General features: G+C 45.1%; 1 protein-coding gene across 8 annotated transcripts in view; it reads left to right on the top strand.

The window, feature by feature from the left end:
* LOC137225116 (kalirin) overlaps nucleotides 1–16,229 on the top strand; it is a 460,124-nt gene that overhangs the window by 356,862 nt on the left and 87,033 nt on the right. For all 8 annotated transcript variants that reach the window (XM_067738655.1, XM_067738652.1, XM_067738654.1 and 5 more), the window contains exons 14-15: nucleotides 5,563–5,758; nucleotides 11,584–11,750. In XM_067738655.1, coding sequence (XP_067594756.1) covers nucleotides 5,563–5,758; nucleotides 11,584–11,750 — 363 coding nt within the window. The remainder of the gene's footprint in view (nucleotides 1–5,562; nucleotides 5,759–11,583; nucleotides 11,751–16,229) is intronic.

Here is a 16,229-nt window from a genome sequence, read left to right as displayed (position 1 = left end):
CAGTCCTGTTGGGTGATCCCTGAGTGTTCACGTAACTGCTGTGAGAGCCACAGGCATTTGCGCTTGCCATACAGAGAACATGCCCATGCAGAGGGCAGGTTACACTTCTCTTTGCCACAGCGTTTGTCCCAGTGTTCACACCCCAATGCCGGATTGCAGATGTGTCCCCTGTTCATGGCAAAGGCCCCTGGGAAACCAGAGAATTCTAGACAGGTTAACGTGACCTTTATACTGAGTATAAATACTCAGTGTCAATTTTTTTTTACCATCTTTATTGGAGTATAATTGCTTTACAATGGTGTGTTAGTTTCTGTTGTATAACAAAGTGAATCAGCTATACGTATACATACATCCCCATATCTCCTCCCTCTTGTGTCTCCCACCCTCCCTATCCCACCCCTCTAGGTGGTCACAAAGCACCAAATTTTTTCAATTTACCACCTCTTCAACAAAAATATCCTACTGGGGGAAAGCTATGCGGTTTTTTTTTTTGAATGGGTAAATTATTCCTGGCATTATATAAGGCCACAAACACAGTTTATTGATCTGTTCGAAGCACATGATTAATTTCAAAGGTTCATGTGAAGTGAAGAAAATGGAGTTATCAGGAGTTTGTGGGGTTTTTTTAGAGAAGAAAACAGGGGAAAGGTTAAACAGGCACTTCTCTGAAGTGAGAAAAATAAAAAGAAATCTATCTCCTGAAGTTAGATCTTGGACCAGCTCCGTTGATATGACACCGTGGTTAAGAGCCCTGGACTTTGTAGTTGAATGCTGAGCTCTGCCACCACCAGCTCTGAGACCATGAGGCAAATGATCTGACTTCTATGTGCCTTCATTTCCTCCTAGAGTTGCTATGAGGATGAAATAAAAGAAAATCAAATGCTTAACACTGTCTATCCCATAGTAAATGCACAATTCAGGGTAGAATCTTGTTTTAACCACGATCATCATCTTCATCATGATCACCAGCATCTAAAAATGATCAGAAGAAAAGGACTACACAGTGAAATTTCCAACTTTGCAGCTGATAATAAAGAGCTAAGGTGATGGGAATAGACCATAGGAAGTGGGAAGAGAGGGACAGGTGAGTTCTGTTTCAGGCAGGTACACTTGGGGGTGAGTGGAGAAAGCATTCTCTACACATAACTCCTGGGAAGGACCCAGAAAATGGGAGGAGCCAGTGAAGAGGGCTTTCTGAGAACAGAGCCCAAGACTACTGCTAAACCAAGTCCCTTGGGTCAGTTTTTGACCGCAGAATACTGGGTTCAGTGAATCTCATCTGGTAGGAAAGCTTTTTGAAGTGTCTTCCCATTTCCCACTGCCTCTTATCCTTTCTAAATTCCTGTTCACCTCCTTCTCGGATTTTCCTTGTGGCTGTGGCTCTAGAGTAGATAATTGTTAGAATAGAAACACTGCCAATGTATGTCTCATATCCTCACATGCCAATTAATTCAGAAGAGTGAGGCAGAGAGAGGCCACTGGAGCCCAGAGAGGAGCTGAGTGAGCCAGGAGCCGAGATGGAGCTAATGGAGTGGAAGGAGAAAGCAAAATAGGTGGATTGAAAGCTGAATGCCCTGTGGGTACTTTCTATTCCATCTTTCACTCATTTGGTTCAGGCCCTAGTTTCTGCCTAGTACAAATTCTTCCAGGTTTCTTTTCCAAATGGAGTTAGATCACCAGATCAATCCCCAGACAGGTTTTTCTTTTCATGGCTTTGTCTCTGTATTAGCAAATTAGCCCATGTCCCATGTTATGAGATAAGCCAGAGAAAAACGTCAGGTTTTGGGGGTTGTCATGAAGCTCTTCATGACAGAGGGGTGACTTTGAAGGGCACTGAGGACTTGAGCAGACTGGGAGGAGGGACAAGGATGTCTCAGGGCTGCTGGACCAGAGAAGGTGATTGGAGAGGGCAGAGCTACTTCTCAGGATCAGGGAGTAAACCAGATGCCTGGTTCACATAACAGAAGAGCATGAGATGGGACCAGAAAGCTAGGTTTGTTCATTAGCTGTAAAGCAAGCTTCAGGTTTGAAAACTAAGTTTTTTCTTTAAAAAAAAAAAAAAGAGCCCCTGCTATAATGCCAACCTTGTGCCCCAGAAAGAAGGTGGAGAGAGGAAAGCCAATGACAGAATATTCCTTGAGGAAACAGAAAATACTCAGGAAAGAAAATATTTAAACTCCAGCCAACATTCGAAATTCATAAATCAGACTATTTCAAGGCTCTTGGCATCAGTTCTTGGGGATTTGGGAAGAGAGTCAGACATGACTGTGTGTAGACCCAGGGAGCGAGACTTGGAAGGCAGGCTGTTGCATTGAGAAGCTCCTTGAAATTCTCATTCTTCAGGCTTCATGACAGGCTTGGGTCCTTCAGCTCAATGGTATTGGGAGGCACGGGTGGAGGAGGGGAAGGCAGGAATATAGAAACACCAGATAGAGAATCCTAGGCATACTTCACATTTGCTTTAGATTCAGATTCCCAAGATACCAGACCTCTGAGCCTCACTGTCCCCAACCAAAGCACCTCACCTTTGCTCTGCCCTAACCAGGACCCTCGACACTTGCCTTTCTGCTCCACAGACTCAGACCTTGGGACCCCTCTGGGATCTTCCTGCAGCAAACAGCTTCTTCATAGACTCAGTTTCATGGAAACAAAACAAAAACTAAAATGTAAAGAAAAGGCAGACTCTTCCTCTCGTGCTTGTTTTCTTATTTTTATGTTCCTTAAGCTTGTAGACAGGGAAATGGACTAAAAATTTTGTTTGGTCTATTTTCCATATATTATCTGATAAATGACTTATATCCAGCATATATTAAGAACTCTTACAAATCTATAGTCAAAAGATAACCTAGCTTTTGAAAAATGAGCAAAAAACTCAACACTTTCTAAAAGTAGATACCAACGGTCAATAAGCATATGAAAATGTGCTCACCACCGTGAGTCATCAGGGAAATACAAGCTCAAACCATAATAAGATACCACTTCACACCCACTAACTTGGCTAAAATTAAATAGACTGATCATACGAAATGATGGTGAGCATCTAGAACTTTCACAGGGAATGCGAAATTCCTCTTGGGAATGTTAAACATACACTTACCCTATGACCCTACAATTGCACTCCTAAGTGACCCTCAAGAGAAATGAAAACCAGTGTCCACAGTAAGACTTGTGCAAGAACTTTCACATCAGCCTTATTCATAATAGCCAAACACTGAAAACAACCCAGGGGTTCACCAGCTAGAGGATAGATATACAAATCATGGTATCTCTATACCATGGAACTCAGCAGTAGCAAGGAATGAACTGATACAATACAGATAAATCTTAAATACAGTGTGTTGAACACAGAAGCTAGACATGAAAGAGTCCATACTGTATGATTTCATTTGTATGGAATCTAAGAATCTGTGAGGATAGAAATCAGAAAATGGCACCTGAAGTGGGGCAGGGGCAGGAACTTACTGGAAAGAATGACTCCCTAGGGTGATGGAAAGGTCCTATATTTTGTTTTTTGTGATGGCTACACCAGTAACTAAACTTGTCAAAACTCATAGAACTGAATGCTTAAAATTTATGTATCTTATTATATGTAAATTGTACTTCAATTTTTTTAAATACAGGAAGGAAAAACATAGCTATAGGCCTAGTCTACAAAGGCCTATTCATTCTATAAATTATCTCTTATAAATTATAAGTTATCTTATTTTTCTCAGTTTAACTCCTTTCTCTAGTTAGAGAATGGAGTGCTTTTCAAAGATGGGATATAGGGACTTCCCTGGCTGTCCAGTGGTTAAGACCTCGCCTTCCAATGCAGGGGGTGTGGGTTCGATCCCTGGTCGGGGAGCTAAGAGCCCACATGCCTCGCGGCCAAAAAACCAAAACATAAAACAGAAGCAATAATGTAACAAATTCAATAAAGACTTTAAAAATGGTCCACATCAAAAAAAAATCTAAAAAAAAAAAAAAAGACAGGATATAACAAAAACCTGTTTGCCTACCAACCTGCTGGTTCCTGGATCCCCAAGGGCTCCCCACAATAAGTAGATACTAGGTTTTCGGGCTGAGCTCAGTGGATCCCTTAGTTGAGGTGGCAGCATGAGGTGAGAACCCATGACACTGAAGGTAATATTTTTACAGTTCCCCATTTCTGCTTCAAAGAGAGAAAGTGTACTTTCAGTGGAGGAAAGTCTTACTGTTAGACAAAGAGTGGAATCCTGTGCCCGGGATGGCAGCCCCTCACAAGGGACTGCTTGCCTTTCCCATCCCAGCCTTTATGGCCCCAGCACAGCATGGAACATCACCATCTCTCAGCTGCATCTTTCCTTCTCTTTGTCCCCTGATGCTCCTGGACAGCAGTGTTTGGTAATTGGGAAGGTTATGCCACATGTCAGCTGGGATGAGACCCAGCATGATGAAATCACTAAGCTGGGCTCTGGGCCGTGTGCTTAGGCTGCCTGGGCCATACTGCAACTGTGTGATCTGGGGTGAGGCTTCCATTGCCTCTTCCCAGAAAAGAGGGTGACAGCACCTGTGCCATTGCCGTCACAGGGCTACTACAGGGCTAGCATGCGATAACAGACCTGAAAACCATTTTAGAAAAGGTTTTATTTGATTCACGTATCAGGTGGAAATTATCCAATTCAATACTTCTGAGTTCTTACTATGGATGACAGCAACGATTGTAAAGGAAGAATAGGATTCAGTCTCCATTTGCAGGCACATATTTGCGAGTAAACGAGGGCACATCACGGGAGTGAAGGTGCAGAGCAGTAACCAATTAGCAAAGTCATACTAGGGCAAGGTTTTCCTTCACTACATGTTCAGTCTTCATTAGACTCATTCATGCCTCAATAGAGTTTAATCTGCTTGGATTTCTAGAGGTAAGTTATACATTTATACCTCGTTTTGTTACCACTTCCTGGTATCAGCCATTGTAGCAGAGAGAATACTGTACAACAGAACATGGGAACCAGATCAGGGCCCCTGGGTTTGGGGTCTAACCAATTGTGTAACCTCGGGCCATTTACCGGGATTCTCCAGCCCCTGTTTCTGGTTCTTGAAAAGAGTTAGACTCAGTACTTAATTTCTGAGGCCCTCTCCAATGCTGAGATCTTTACAACAACGGCTGTGGTATGGTGGACAAAGTCTTTGCAGTCAGGAGAAGAACTGAGTATTGTCCTCAGGTCGTGCCCCTCATGAGCAGGGTGAACTCTGGGCAAAGCATTCCATCTGTGTGAGTGAGCGTCAGCTTCTCTTCTGTGAGATGGACCTGGGATGTCCACCCTGCCTGCCTCTCCAGGTTACTGTGGGAGTAGGATGAGATGGAGTGTGAAAACCTTTCTAAACCGTAATCCAGCATGTAAGTGTTTGCTGCTGCTGTAGACATTGAAACACAGGGAGAACACTTTTAAAAGCATGCGTACATGGGTGCACGGCACCATTGCTTAAACGTAATCTAGGGGTCAAAAAAGAGATGCAAAGTAGAGACAGATGTGAAGCTTGGGTTAGTTAATAAGGCTCTTGTGGACCAGTGAGCCTGCACTGATGGTGGTTCCCTCACAGGTGACGGCAGAGCTAGATGCCTGGAATGAGGACTTGCTTCGGCAGATGAATGACTTCAACACGGAGGATCTGACGCTGGCGGAGCAGCGGCTGCAGCGCCACACGGAGCGGAAGCTAGCCATGAACAACATGACCTTCGAGGTCATCCAGCAGGGCCAGGATCTGCACCAGTACATCATGGAGGTCCAGGCCTCAGGTAGGCGACCTGTCCCGTGCTCCTGCTTCTGGTGGGGAGATGATGAAGACAAGGACAGCAGCTTGACTCCAACAAGCCCTTCCGCTCCACTCAGTCATTCTCTTCCCACAGGTACAAGGAACAGAGGTTTTTGACCTCACGTTTGACCCCATGAAAAAGAAACAGAAGCATGAGAGCTGAAATTGTTTGTCTGAGGTTGCCCAGTTAGGCTATGATAAAAATAGGAATAGGGCCAGGTTCTCCTGGTGCTGTGGGGAGAAGGGGAAAAACCAATGATGGAAATTAGCACAGATCCAAAAACATGGTGGTCTGGAGAAATAAACCAGGTGGGCTGCAAAGGCCGTCAGGCATCCTTGTGAATTGTATTCAGATGTACGTACGGATGCTGCTGTCCCACCCCTGTGCCCTGCACACACTCTCCTGCCCTGTCCTCCACCGCCAGAGCCGGCTCCTCATTCCAGTCCAGGCCTCTCTGTCCTCATTTTTCTTAAAACTGTCTGTGCTTGAGTGTAAGAAGTACTGATAAAGTTTATGGCGAGGTCATATAAATTTTATAACTTCTCAAAAAACACATGGCCAAGTTACCCAGGCTTGACTTCTTTTCCTGCTCAGGATTTATTCACTGTTTTTTTTTGTGGTACGCAGGCCTCTCACTGCTGTGGCCTCTCCCATTGCGGAGCACAGGCTCTGCACGCGCAGGCTCAGCAGCCATGTCTCACGGGCCCAGCCACTCTGCAGCATGCGGGATCCTCCCGGACCAGGGCACGAACCCGTGTCCCCTGCATCGGCAGGCGGACTCCCAACCACTGCGCCACCAGGGAAGCCCTATTCACTGTTTATCCAACAAGTCCACGAACACTTAATGTTACACCTGCCACTTTCTAGAACAGCCTTTGATGTTAGAACCGGAGAGAACCATAGCTGTCCCCTTGTCCAACTAGTCCAGAAAGAGGAAGTCACTGATCTGGACTCACACCAGTGAAGTGCCGGAACCCAGGTCTCCACACTGCCACCCACCCGGGTCCTCCAGGAAGAAGCAGATAGGGCCTCAAGCCATCAACTCTTTAAAACATGGTCTGTCCATGTCCCTGCTGATTGTGAAGGATGTTTAAATCATGAGATTGACTTTAGGGTACTGTGTTTCTCTTAATGACCTGATAGAGGACATAGCAGCATTCAAAGGAACTTCACTTCTAACCAGAGGAGAGACAATCTAGTAAATTCTCTTTACTTTGGTCAGTATAATCTTTCCTTGACTTTTCATTTGTTGTGAACAGGCTGCAACTGCCTATGAGAGCCAGGCCTGTTTACAGGGTGCAGCCCACGCTCCACACAGCTCCAAGAAGCCCCTTCATTCACATCATAGTCTATATGGGGACTATTTTTAAAATGAGGATGCCCAGATGCTGTGATCTAACACCCCTGAATGGGACTTGGGCAGCGGCAAAAGCTCCTCAGGTGATACCACTGTGCAGCCAGGGCTGAGAAGCACTGCTTTTCATCTTGATGGTTAAATCACAGCAGCTGATATCTATGACGTGCCCCAGGACAACGACTTCCAAATGTGGTCCCAGCTCAGCAGCATCCGCATTACCCGAGAACTTGTTAGAAATGCAAGTTCAAGGGCCCATCCCGAGAACCTGCCACGTCAGAATCTCTTGGGGGTGAGGCCCAACAATCTGTTTCAGTAAGCCCTCTAGGTGATTCTGACGCACTAATCTAGGACCACTGATCAGGACCTACTCTAAGTGTGGGCCCTGAACCAGCAGCTGGCAGCATCACTCTAGAGCTGATTAGAAAGGCAGAATCCCAGACTTGCGGATCTGAATCTGCATTTTAACAAAATCTTCAGGTAAGTCATGTGCACGTTAAAGTTTGAGAAGCAGGGTTCTTGGCCACAGCTGTACCTTTTCAAGGCCTTATGAGGGAAGGGGGAAACTGTGACTGAGAACCTTGTCTGGACTCAGGGTTTCACCCTACAACTTGTCCTCACGATGCTCGCCGTAGACCGCTCTCCAACTAAGATGCGGAACCATGAGAGAACGCAGACATAGTACCTAGAAGAGAGGCTGTGCAGAGAAACTCTGCAGGGATGCTCATCCCCCGTCCCTTCATCCCTCAGTATGGACGTGTCTGGCAGGTGGAGCGCCTCATCTGCCTGAAAACCTGTGGCACGTAGGAGCAGGATGCTGGCGTGACCTTGGGCAAGTGCACCTCTGTCCAAGAGCCAGGTATCCTTGGTAACGGAAAGACTGCCGGGAGCTGGCAGTCCCTGAAGACTGGCTGTGCTTGGCAGCCACCTTAACCATGAGGGCTGAGTGGGTGAAAACACCCCAAGCAGATGGGCTGCCCACCCCCACGTATCCTGTTCTCGGAATGAGCCTTGTCAAAAGAGCCTGATTGGCCTCTTCAGTCTCTGCTGGGACTGGCTGTTCCCCTGCTTCTCCTCAGCTGGCTGTTCAGTCTGGCATAGCCCATGAGGCCTCAAGGCTCTCAGGGAAGCTCTCTCTGTCTGCTGCCGTGTGCCTGTCCTGCAGAGGAGGCGTCAACCTCATCTCTGGCTTGGAGGAAGGGAGGGCAGCAACACGCCAGAGCTGGGGTCCAGGGGTGGAGGTGGGAGGTGGACCGAGAGTGGGCCTTACCGAGGACCTAGGTGGCCAAGGAAGGCAGTACTTCAGAGACACAGGACTGAGGCAATAAATGGGTTGGGCACCTACCTTGTCTGTCTAATGAACTATATTTGAACTAGAGGTAAAATAAACTATTGTCTCAGAAAAAGGACAATTAGCAAAATTAAGAATTTGGTTGCTCTTTAGCCCTCCAGGCTAAAATAATTAGGGCTTATGCTTTGATTTTTATAGGAGTAAATGATTTTTATTGGATTTTTATAGGAGAAGTAGGGAATTTCCTTACACTTATTTTTTGGTATGAAGTTTGAAACATTCAGCCAGGTCCTGCTAAATCCGCCTGATGTGCCAACAACCCTAACCAAAGCAAAAGCCTTGTTTAAATCGTCAGCCTTAGCAATAGTTGGCAAAAGGGACAGTTTCTTTACTTGCTCATTGTTTAGGGTTATCTACTGGGCCTCAAGTTGGCAAGTGGCAGGGTTTGCTGGAAAGAGTCGAGGTGGAGTAAACCCACTGGCTGAATTCAAGGTCCAGCAGCACCACCAACAAGCACTTTGACTTTGGAAGTCCCTGTTCTTTCTCTGTAGACCTTAGTTTCTTCTTTTGTCCAGTGTGGCAGGCAGGCCTTCATTCCTAAAGTCCCCTCCAGTTCTCACTTGCCATGATTCAGCCTCACTGCCCCCATTGGTTATGGCCCAGGTCTTCACCCTAATGTCACCAACCATGTGACTGTTACCCATGACCTTAGGAATAAGACAGGAGCTGGGTATCCTGTGCATACGTTGCTTTTGTGGTTTAAAGCGTCAAGTTCTCTCTTTATGCAAGGTTTTTAAGTGAAAACTCTATGGAGTCTGTGGCAATGGTGCTTCAAATTTACTGTGCCTGGAAAGTACCCAGACCCAGCATTTAAATGAAGTCTTAAATTAGGTCGTGGGGGGCTTCCCTGGTGGCACAGTGGTTAAGAGTCCGCCTGCCAATGCAGGAGGCACAGGTTCGAGCCCTGGTCCGGGAAGATCCCACATGCCGCAGAGCAACTAAGCCTGTGAGCCACAACTACTGAGCCTTCCAGCCACAGCTACTGAAGCCGGCGCTTAGAGCCCGTGCTCCACAACAAGAGAAGCCACCACAATGAGAAGCACGTGCACCGCAACAGAGTAGCCCCTGCTCACCGCAACTAGAGAAAGCCCGTGCACAGCAACGAAGACCCAACACAGCGATAAATTAATTAACTTAAAAAAATGAGGTTGTGAGGATCACTCTTCTCCTTGCACGTAGAGGTTAAGGGTACAGCCAGGAGCGAGAGAGATTCCCTTTGTTGGGATCCCGGCCGTACCTCTCGCTACCTGGGTGTCCTTGAGCATGTAACCCGATCTCTCTAAGCTTCACCTTCCTCAGAAGAACGGCAGTTATAGGAATCCTAACCATATGGAGTCATCGTGAGGATGCAGTGGGAGAAACACAAGCGTGGCAGAAGTTCAATAAAGCCTGATGACTATTGTATACTCTACTGGTATTCTAGCGCATTCTGAATTCTGTTGGGATGATTTGTGTTCCCGTAGCTTCGCTAGCAGCACGAGGGTAGGGCTCCTCCTTTCTTCTCTTTACGTTCCCGGTATCCAGCAGAGTGGTTATGTCTCGCCATAGCAGATTCTCAATGTTAATGTTTACTGAATTAATCAAGAGTGAACATCAGTCTGGAGGAAACAGATATATGTAAAAATAATGGGTCACAAATAATTGTACTTGTGTCATAAAAGGAAAGAAAAGGGCTATATTCTTCCAAAATGCAAGCTACTCTGGGGTGAAGGAATGTGGATCTGGAGGAAGGGAAGAAAAGTGGATATAAAACAATCGTTCTTAGCCTGATTACACCATCTTCACCTATTTTATTTCCTGTGTTCATCTCACATTAAAAAAAATATACATCAAGCAAGATAGATGAAAATGAAGGGCTGGAGTCTCAGGGCAGGCAGGGAGCCTGTTCTGGATGATTCTCTAAGCAGATGGCTGGTCCCTTTGATGGAGCACCAGGCTAAGAAGCCCATTTGCGTGTGATGTGGCATGTGTAAGCCATGAGCTTCCCACAGAGAGATACTTTGCCCAGGCCCAGCATACTAAACACCAGAGATGCATGCAGGGTGAAAACGAGCTGGAAGAAGATCTGTGTTGTGGCTGGAAACAGGGATCCACTTCTGCAGGTGGATCTTAAATTACATTTTGAAAAGTAAACATGGAAGCCAAGGGTCATCCCATGTTGCCTAGCGCTGCAAAGGTAGAAATTTTGTATTTCTTCTTGTTTTTTTTATTTCAGTCAAGGAGATGCTCTACCTCATCCCCTTGGTAATTGCAGACAGTAACTGGAGGGAGTTGACTGCTAAAAGAACAAGTCGTTCTCTTCTCTGTCTCCCACAGATATTTCAGGAGCTGGGCCTTGGAATTATGAAACTGACAGAAAAAATAAACCTGAAAAGATACTGAAATTATTACCGTGTAACACCAGAAAAAAATTTCCCACTCTCCCATATTGTTCTTATATAAAGCACTATTTTTGCTTCTAGAAAAGAATTTCCTTTAGCGTGTGCGGACTTTCCTTATATGCCCCCACTGTGTCAGGCAGGTGTGTTGGTGGCGGCAGTGATGAACTTCTGAGTTGCTTTTTTAGGGGACCTAAGTAGTTGGCTAAGAAAATCACCACTGGCCAACTATTCTCTTCAGAATGGACTTAGCATCCAATGGTAAATGGCATCTGACCAGCTAATAGAGAGGGTGCCTTTGGCAGAAGTTCCTGAGACAGGGTCTCTGGGGCTTTGTTTTGTATTTCCCAATGTGATCCAGAGGCTCGGTTGTGAATATTCTGGGTGTAGGCGAACTGCCCAGCAGGGACTGCTGTATGCGGCCTTGTCTGGGATGGAATCCAGAGGACCACCTCTTTGACTCCAGTTGATAAGGAGCTGATCATCTGTTGAAGAGTTGTTTCCTGACAAAGGATCAGTTAATCCAAAAGAGAAAGCATGGTTCGAGCATCCCAAACAAAGACCCGTTCTGGTGATCTATCCAGTTTCACTGAGGGATATGCAGAGGTTGGGAGGGTGCTGGTGATGGCTGTTTCCAGATTCCAGCTTTCATGTGCATATAGAAGGAAATGTAGTCTTTACAGTACTACCTGGTTTTTAATGGTTTACATTTTGTTTAAATCAGGAATTGAGTTAATCTGTGAAAAAGACATTGATCTGGCAGCCCAGGTGCAAGAGCTATTGGAGTTTCTCCAGGAGAAGCAGCACGAGTTGGAGCTCAACGCAGAGCAGACCCATGAGCGGCTCGAGCAGTGTCTCCAACTGCGGCACCTCCAGGCGGAGGTCAGACAGGTGAGCCTGACCCTCCTCCTGCAGCCTGGGCTTCCCAGTGGCTGAGTCTGGCCTGGGCCTGCTCCTGGAACGGGGTAAGGCATACAGAGCCACGGTATAGCCAGAATTAGGAAATAGGTAAGTTAAGGAGTGGTTGTATTCGTTTCTGAAAGCTAGGCTGCTATCTACTGACTCTAACAAATAGATCTAATGGTACAATGGCTCAAACTACAAGTGCATTATTTCTCTGACATATAACAATCTAAGGAGAGCACCTCAGTGCTGTTCCAAGTTGCCCTCAGTCACTGAATCGATTCTCTTCCTTTCTATCCTCAGCCCTGCCCAGAGTTCAGAGGAAATGCAAAGCCTGTATCAATAAACATATTCAGGCTTTAGAGCCAGCTTGATTAATTTGTGTGCCTAATACAGGACCTGACATATACTTGAGAATCAGTAAGGGGTAGCCATCCTTCAGTTCCCATCATTCTTTTCAATGTGTGTGTGGTTCTTACAAGAAAATGTTCTAGTCACATTAAAGCCAATTTTAAAAAGAAAAGAGTACTTACCTGTATGAGACATGATACTAGCTGTCTTTCTAAAGGACATCCCTGTGCCATTCCTAGGGATCTCTGGGAACATACACACAATGACCAATGACACATTTAAAAAATACTACATATTTATATTATGAACAGACTAAGTGGGAATTTTTAGCATAATTATTGGGGATTTCCTATTTAGACAAAGTGGGATTGAAGAAATACAAATATAATTATAGTTCCATTTATTGAGTGTTGTGTGCCTTTTATACCTATCTCTGGATCAATCCTCACAACCATTCTGTGAAGCAGATATTACTCTCCTTTCAGAAGAAGTCACCAAAGCTTAGAAAGGTCACCAGACAGGTCACACTGAGGAAAGACCTCACCTTCACCCTCCACGGGTGCAAGAGGGCTTCCCTGCAGGGCAGAGCTCATAGCACTTCAGTGTTTCCTCCTTGTGCTCCAGACTCTCCCAAGCAGCCCTGTCCCCCTGCTTCCTCTAGGGGGGGGCCCACCCAAAACATCCGAAGCAGAGACACATCTTCCTCTTTTAACTGTTTTTTCTTATGTTCAGTGACTGCTAGAGCTTTTAGATTTGTCTGTTAATTTAGCACAGGGAACAAAAACATCGTATTTTATTTAATTATTGCTCAGTCCCTTTTATTCAGGGTATTCCTTGCTAATGCCTATGTTTTAATTATATATTATTTATTATAATGTGAAAAATGATCTCCTCTGCTCCCCTTCTTTTCCAAAGAGTACTCAGAGTCCACACATTCTGTGCTAAAGATCAATCTTGAGCACAGGTAACATCACTGAGCCCCAGGCAAAGCCAGATACAGCACTGCCATCCAGGTTGTTTTCTGTTTAATTACACTGGGGTCACACCTGAATGTCTGGTGAGACTTGTTACTCGTGGGGACGTGGTAGAAATCCTAGCAGGCCCAGAGCAGTGATGAGTATTCAAATTCTGAATCTCTTGGCAGTAATGATAGTACTTTCTTTTCATATGAGAAGTACTTTCTCGTTTGTGATCTCGGTTTAGGAGAGCAGGCCCATGAGAGAAAGTGGTGGACGTTTAGTTTACAAATGAGGAAACTGAGGTACCGTAGGGTGAGTGCTCCCAGGGCCTATTGACTACTTAGCTGAAGCTTGAGCCCAAGCCTCTGAAATTCAAGGTCCTACAATTTGCCTCTGCTGGACCCCACTCCCACCCTGGAGTTCCAGGAGAAATAGACAGAAGCTCTCCAGCAGAATGTGGTCCGGGCTTTCCCTGGCCTCCACAGCGCCATGTCTGAGAAGATGGGCAGGCATGGCCTACACCTGGCCGACCAAGCAGTGGGCTCAGCAGGCCATGGGAGTTCTCCTCTACTGTTTGTTCACGTCTTCTCAATAAACCAGATAACAGGAGACATATTCCTAATTGACTTGGAAATGAAGTATATAATTTTGCTTTTGTTCCTGGTTTTTTATTTTATTTATTTTTGCTATAGCATTCATAGTAGAGCCAACTTCCTAATTATGTTCTTCTTGGCTGAGATGAAAATGGAAATGAAATGAGTTTTCATCCTCCAAGTATCCATTCTGTACAGGATAGGTAGTTTGTCGAGTGGGAAAGTAGATTATCTATGTATGGATCATCAAGCCTGACTAATATCTTTGTACATTCCTGTTCAGTGTTTCATGAATTGGAGGACAAAAAAGAATTCTTCTGCAGGAGTGAGAACATTCCTTCTCCTTCTCTCCACCACGGCAAGGATGACACACAGGGGGACTGTAGTTCAAAACGGCACTGGATTGCTGGGGGTCAGCCTTTAGGAAAAGCACGAAGGACTGCGGCCCTTGGAGGTGCCGAGGGACCACTGCTCCATTAAGCCACCGTGCCTCATTAGACAAGCTTGTTCTCCTTATTAGTGTGCCTCTTCCTTTAGGGGTCGTCTGGTCCAGTTTCCGACAAAGCATTCGCGTTTGATGGAAGTTGGTGGAGCAGGAAATATTGACTTGGAAGCTGTTGACGCTTGGAAAGAGGGACTTAATTTAGACGTCAGTACTGATCACTTGGGCTAAATTTAGACACTAGCTTGAGAGTTTCTTTTTTGAATATACTGAAAGAAAGAGAGAGAGAGAGAGAGAGAAAGAAAAAGAAAAGAAAGGAAGGAAGAAAAAAAGAAAGGGAAAGAGAAAGAGAGAGAGAAAGGGAGGAGGGAGGGCGGGAAGGAAGGAAGGAAGGAAAAGAAAAGAAAGAAAGAGACCCCTTAACTGAAGTGCCATCAATGGGGAGAGAAAGGGAGAGGCCACCATGTGTTACGATACAGCTCTGTCGTTAGAGCTCAGAGATTAAAGGTTTAGATTTGGCCTTCACAAGCTTATGTGCAGTCACACCACAACTATATTAAACTGAAGCTCTGAGGAGAGGTAATGTCACGGACATTGACTGAAAATTATTTTCAAGTATTTAGAACAAATGAAACTGATTCATGCAACTGACTTGCTTTCTGAGGGATTACATAGGACTTTGTATCTAAGATAAATGGCCCCAACGTCTCCAGAGAAATGCTGAACCTTGAAGGGAAACCATTCCCCTGATTCCTATGGTCCAGAGCCATAGACCACCCAGATGCCCCCTTTCTTCTAGAAAAATAGTTCAGATTATTCCCCAGACCCCACAGAATGCTCTGATTGCTTTCCAGGAAAATTGCTACTCTGGTAAGGATAGCCTCACATTTATTAGATAATTCAGGAAGATTTGAAAAACCTATTTAATGGTCATAAAACTAAGTGAATTTCCATGTTTCCTGGAGAGCAATGCATTTAGCAGAAAATAGGCCAAAATGGATTTATAAGATGTTGGAGCTCTAAGCTTTGGGGAAAGAAATTGTACTTATCATTTGTCTACTAAAGACATTGACTTAAATTACCCCTGTGGACCAAATACTGGCCAAAATTTGCGTATGATCAAGATGGAAATTTAAATCAGAGGAGAAAATATCCTCACCTCATATTCCTGTATAGAATACTGTTTCATTCTGTTCACTGTACATAAAAGCTAGAAAGGAGTTGGAGTAGATCCAAAAGAGAGGCAGCCGTAGGTACAAGGAGTAGCCATTTGTTTCAAAATGGAGATAATTAGGAAGACACACAGTCATAGTCTATAAAACCCTGAGGGATGAACACATATAATCTCATAAATTGTGAATTTTTAGAACTGAGAAACACTAGAAATATGACAGGCTCCCAGTTACCACCTGAGGGGCTGACGATTTTCCTGTGGCTGGAGTTTCAGAAATCACTGTGCCTTGTGATAAGTCATCTGCAGTAGCAGGAGTTAGACTCCGTGTCCTTCAGTGCAGCCTCATAGCTTTCCTGTCAGTGTGGCCTAGAGAACGCAGCCATAGCCAAGCAGCTTCCCCAGCCTACGTGGCTACAGCGTCCAGCTTGCCCAGCTTAGGTGGCGTCATCATTTTGGACATTCACGTCCAGTTAACCACATCCATGCTTCTAACTCGGGGTTATCTGAACTTCCTTGACCTGAGGAACCAATAGATCTCCATCTTCAGTTCCCCCCTCACCCCTGACTGAGCTGAACTGGTTGCCTAGCCCCCAAGTCCCCAAGCAGCAGTACTCTTCCCATCCCTCATTTCTGCAGAGCTAAGTTCCTCTGGTATCCTATGGTTATAGGGGCAGTCTCTGAATTTTGAAAGAAGTATGGAATATTATGGCTCTAAATGACCTTCAAAGACCATCTAACTTATCAGTAAACTGTTGTCTAAGACGAATGATCAATATAAAATGTTCATGTTAAGGATTACATTATATGGTTTGCAAAATACTTCCACAAGAATTATTTCATTTCATCCATACCCTGCGATTTAGCATTTTACAGTTAAGAAAACTGAGCCTCAGAGAGATTAAGTGATGTTTCCAAAGTCATGCAGCTCAAGATTAGTAGGACCAACAT

The sequence above is a fragment of the Pseudorca crassidens genome, chromosome 5 (assembly GCF_039906515.1).
Source record: "Pseudorca crassidens isolate mPseCra1 chromosome 5, mPseCra1.hap1, whole genome shotgun sequence".
NCBI classification, from domain to species: domain Eukaryota; kingdom Metazoa; phylum Chordata; class Mammalia; order Artiodactyla; family Delphinidae; genus Pseudorca; species Pseudorca crassidens.
The sequence above is the reverse complement of the archived record's forward strand: the minus strand, read 5'-3'. Positions and strand labels throughout refer to the sequence as shown.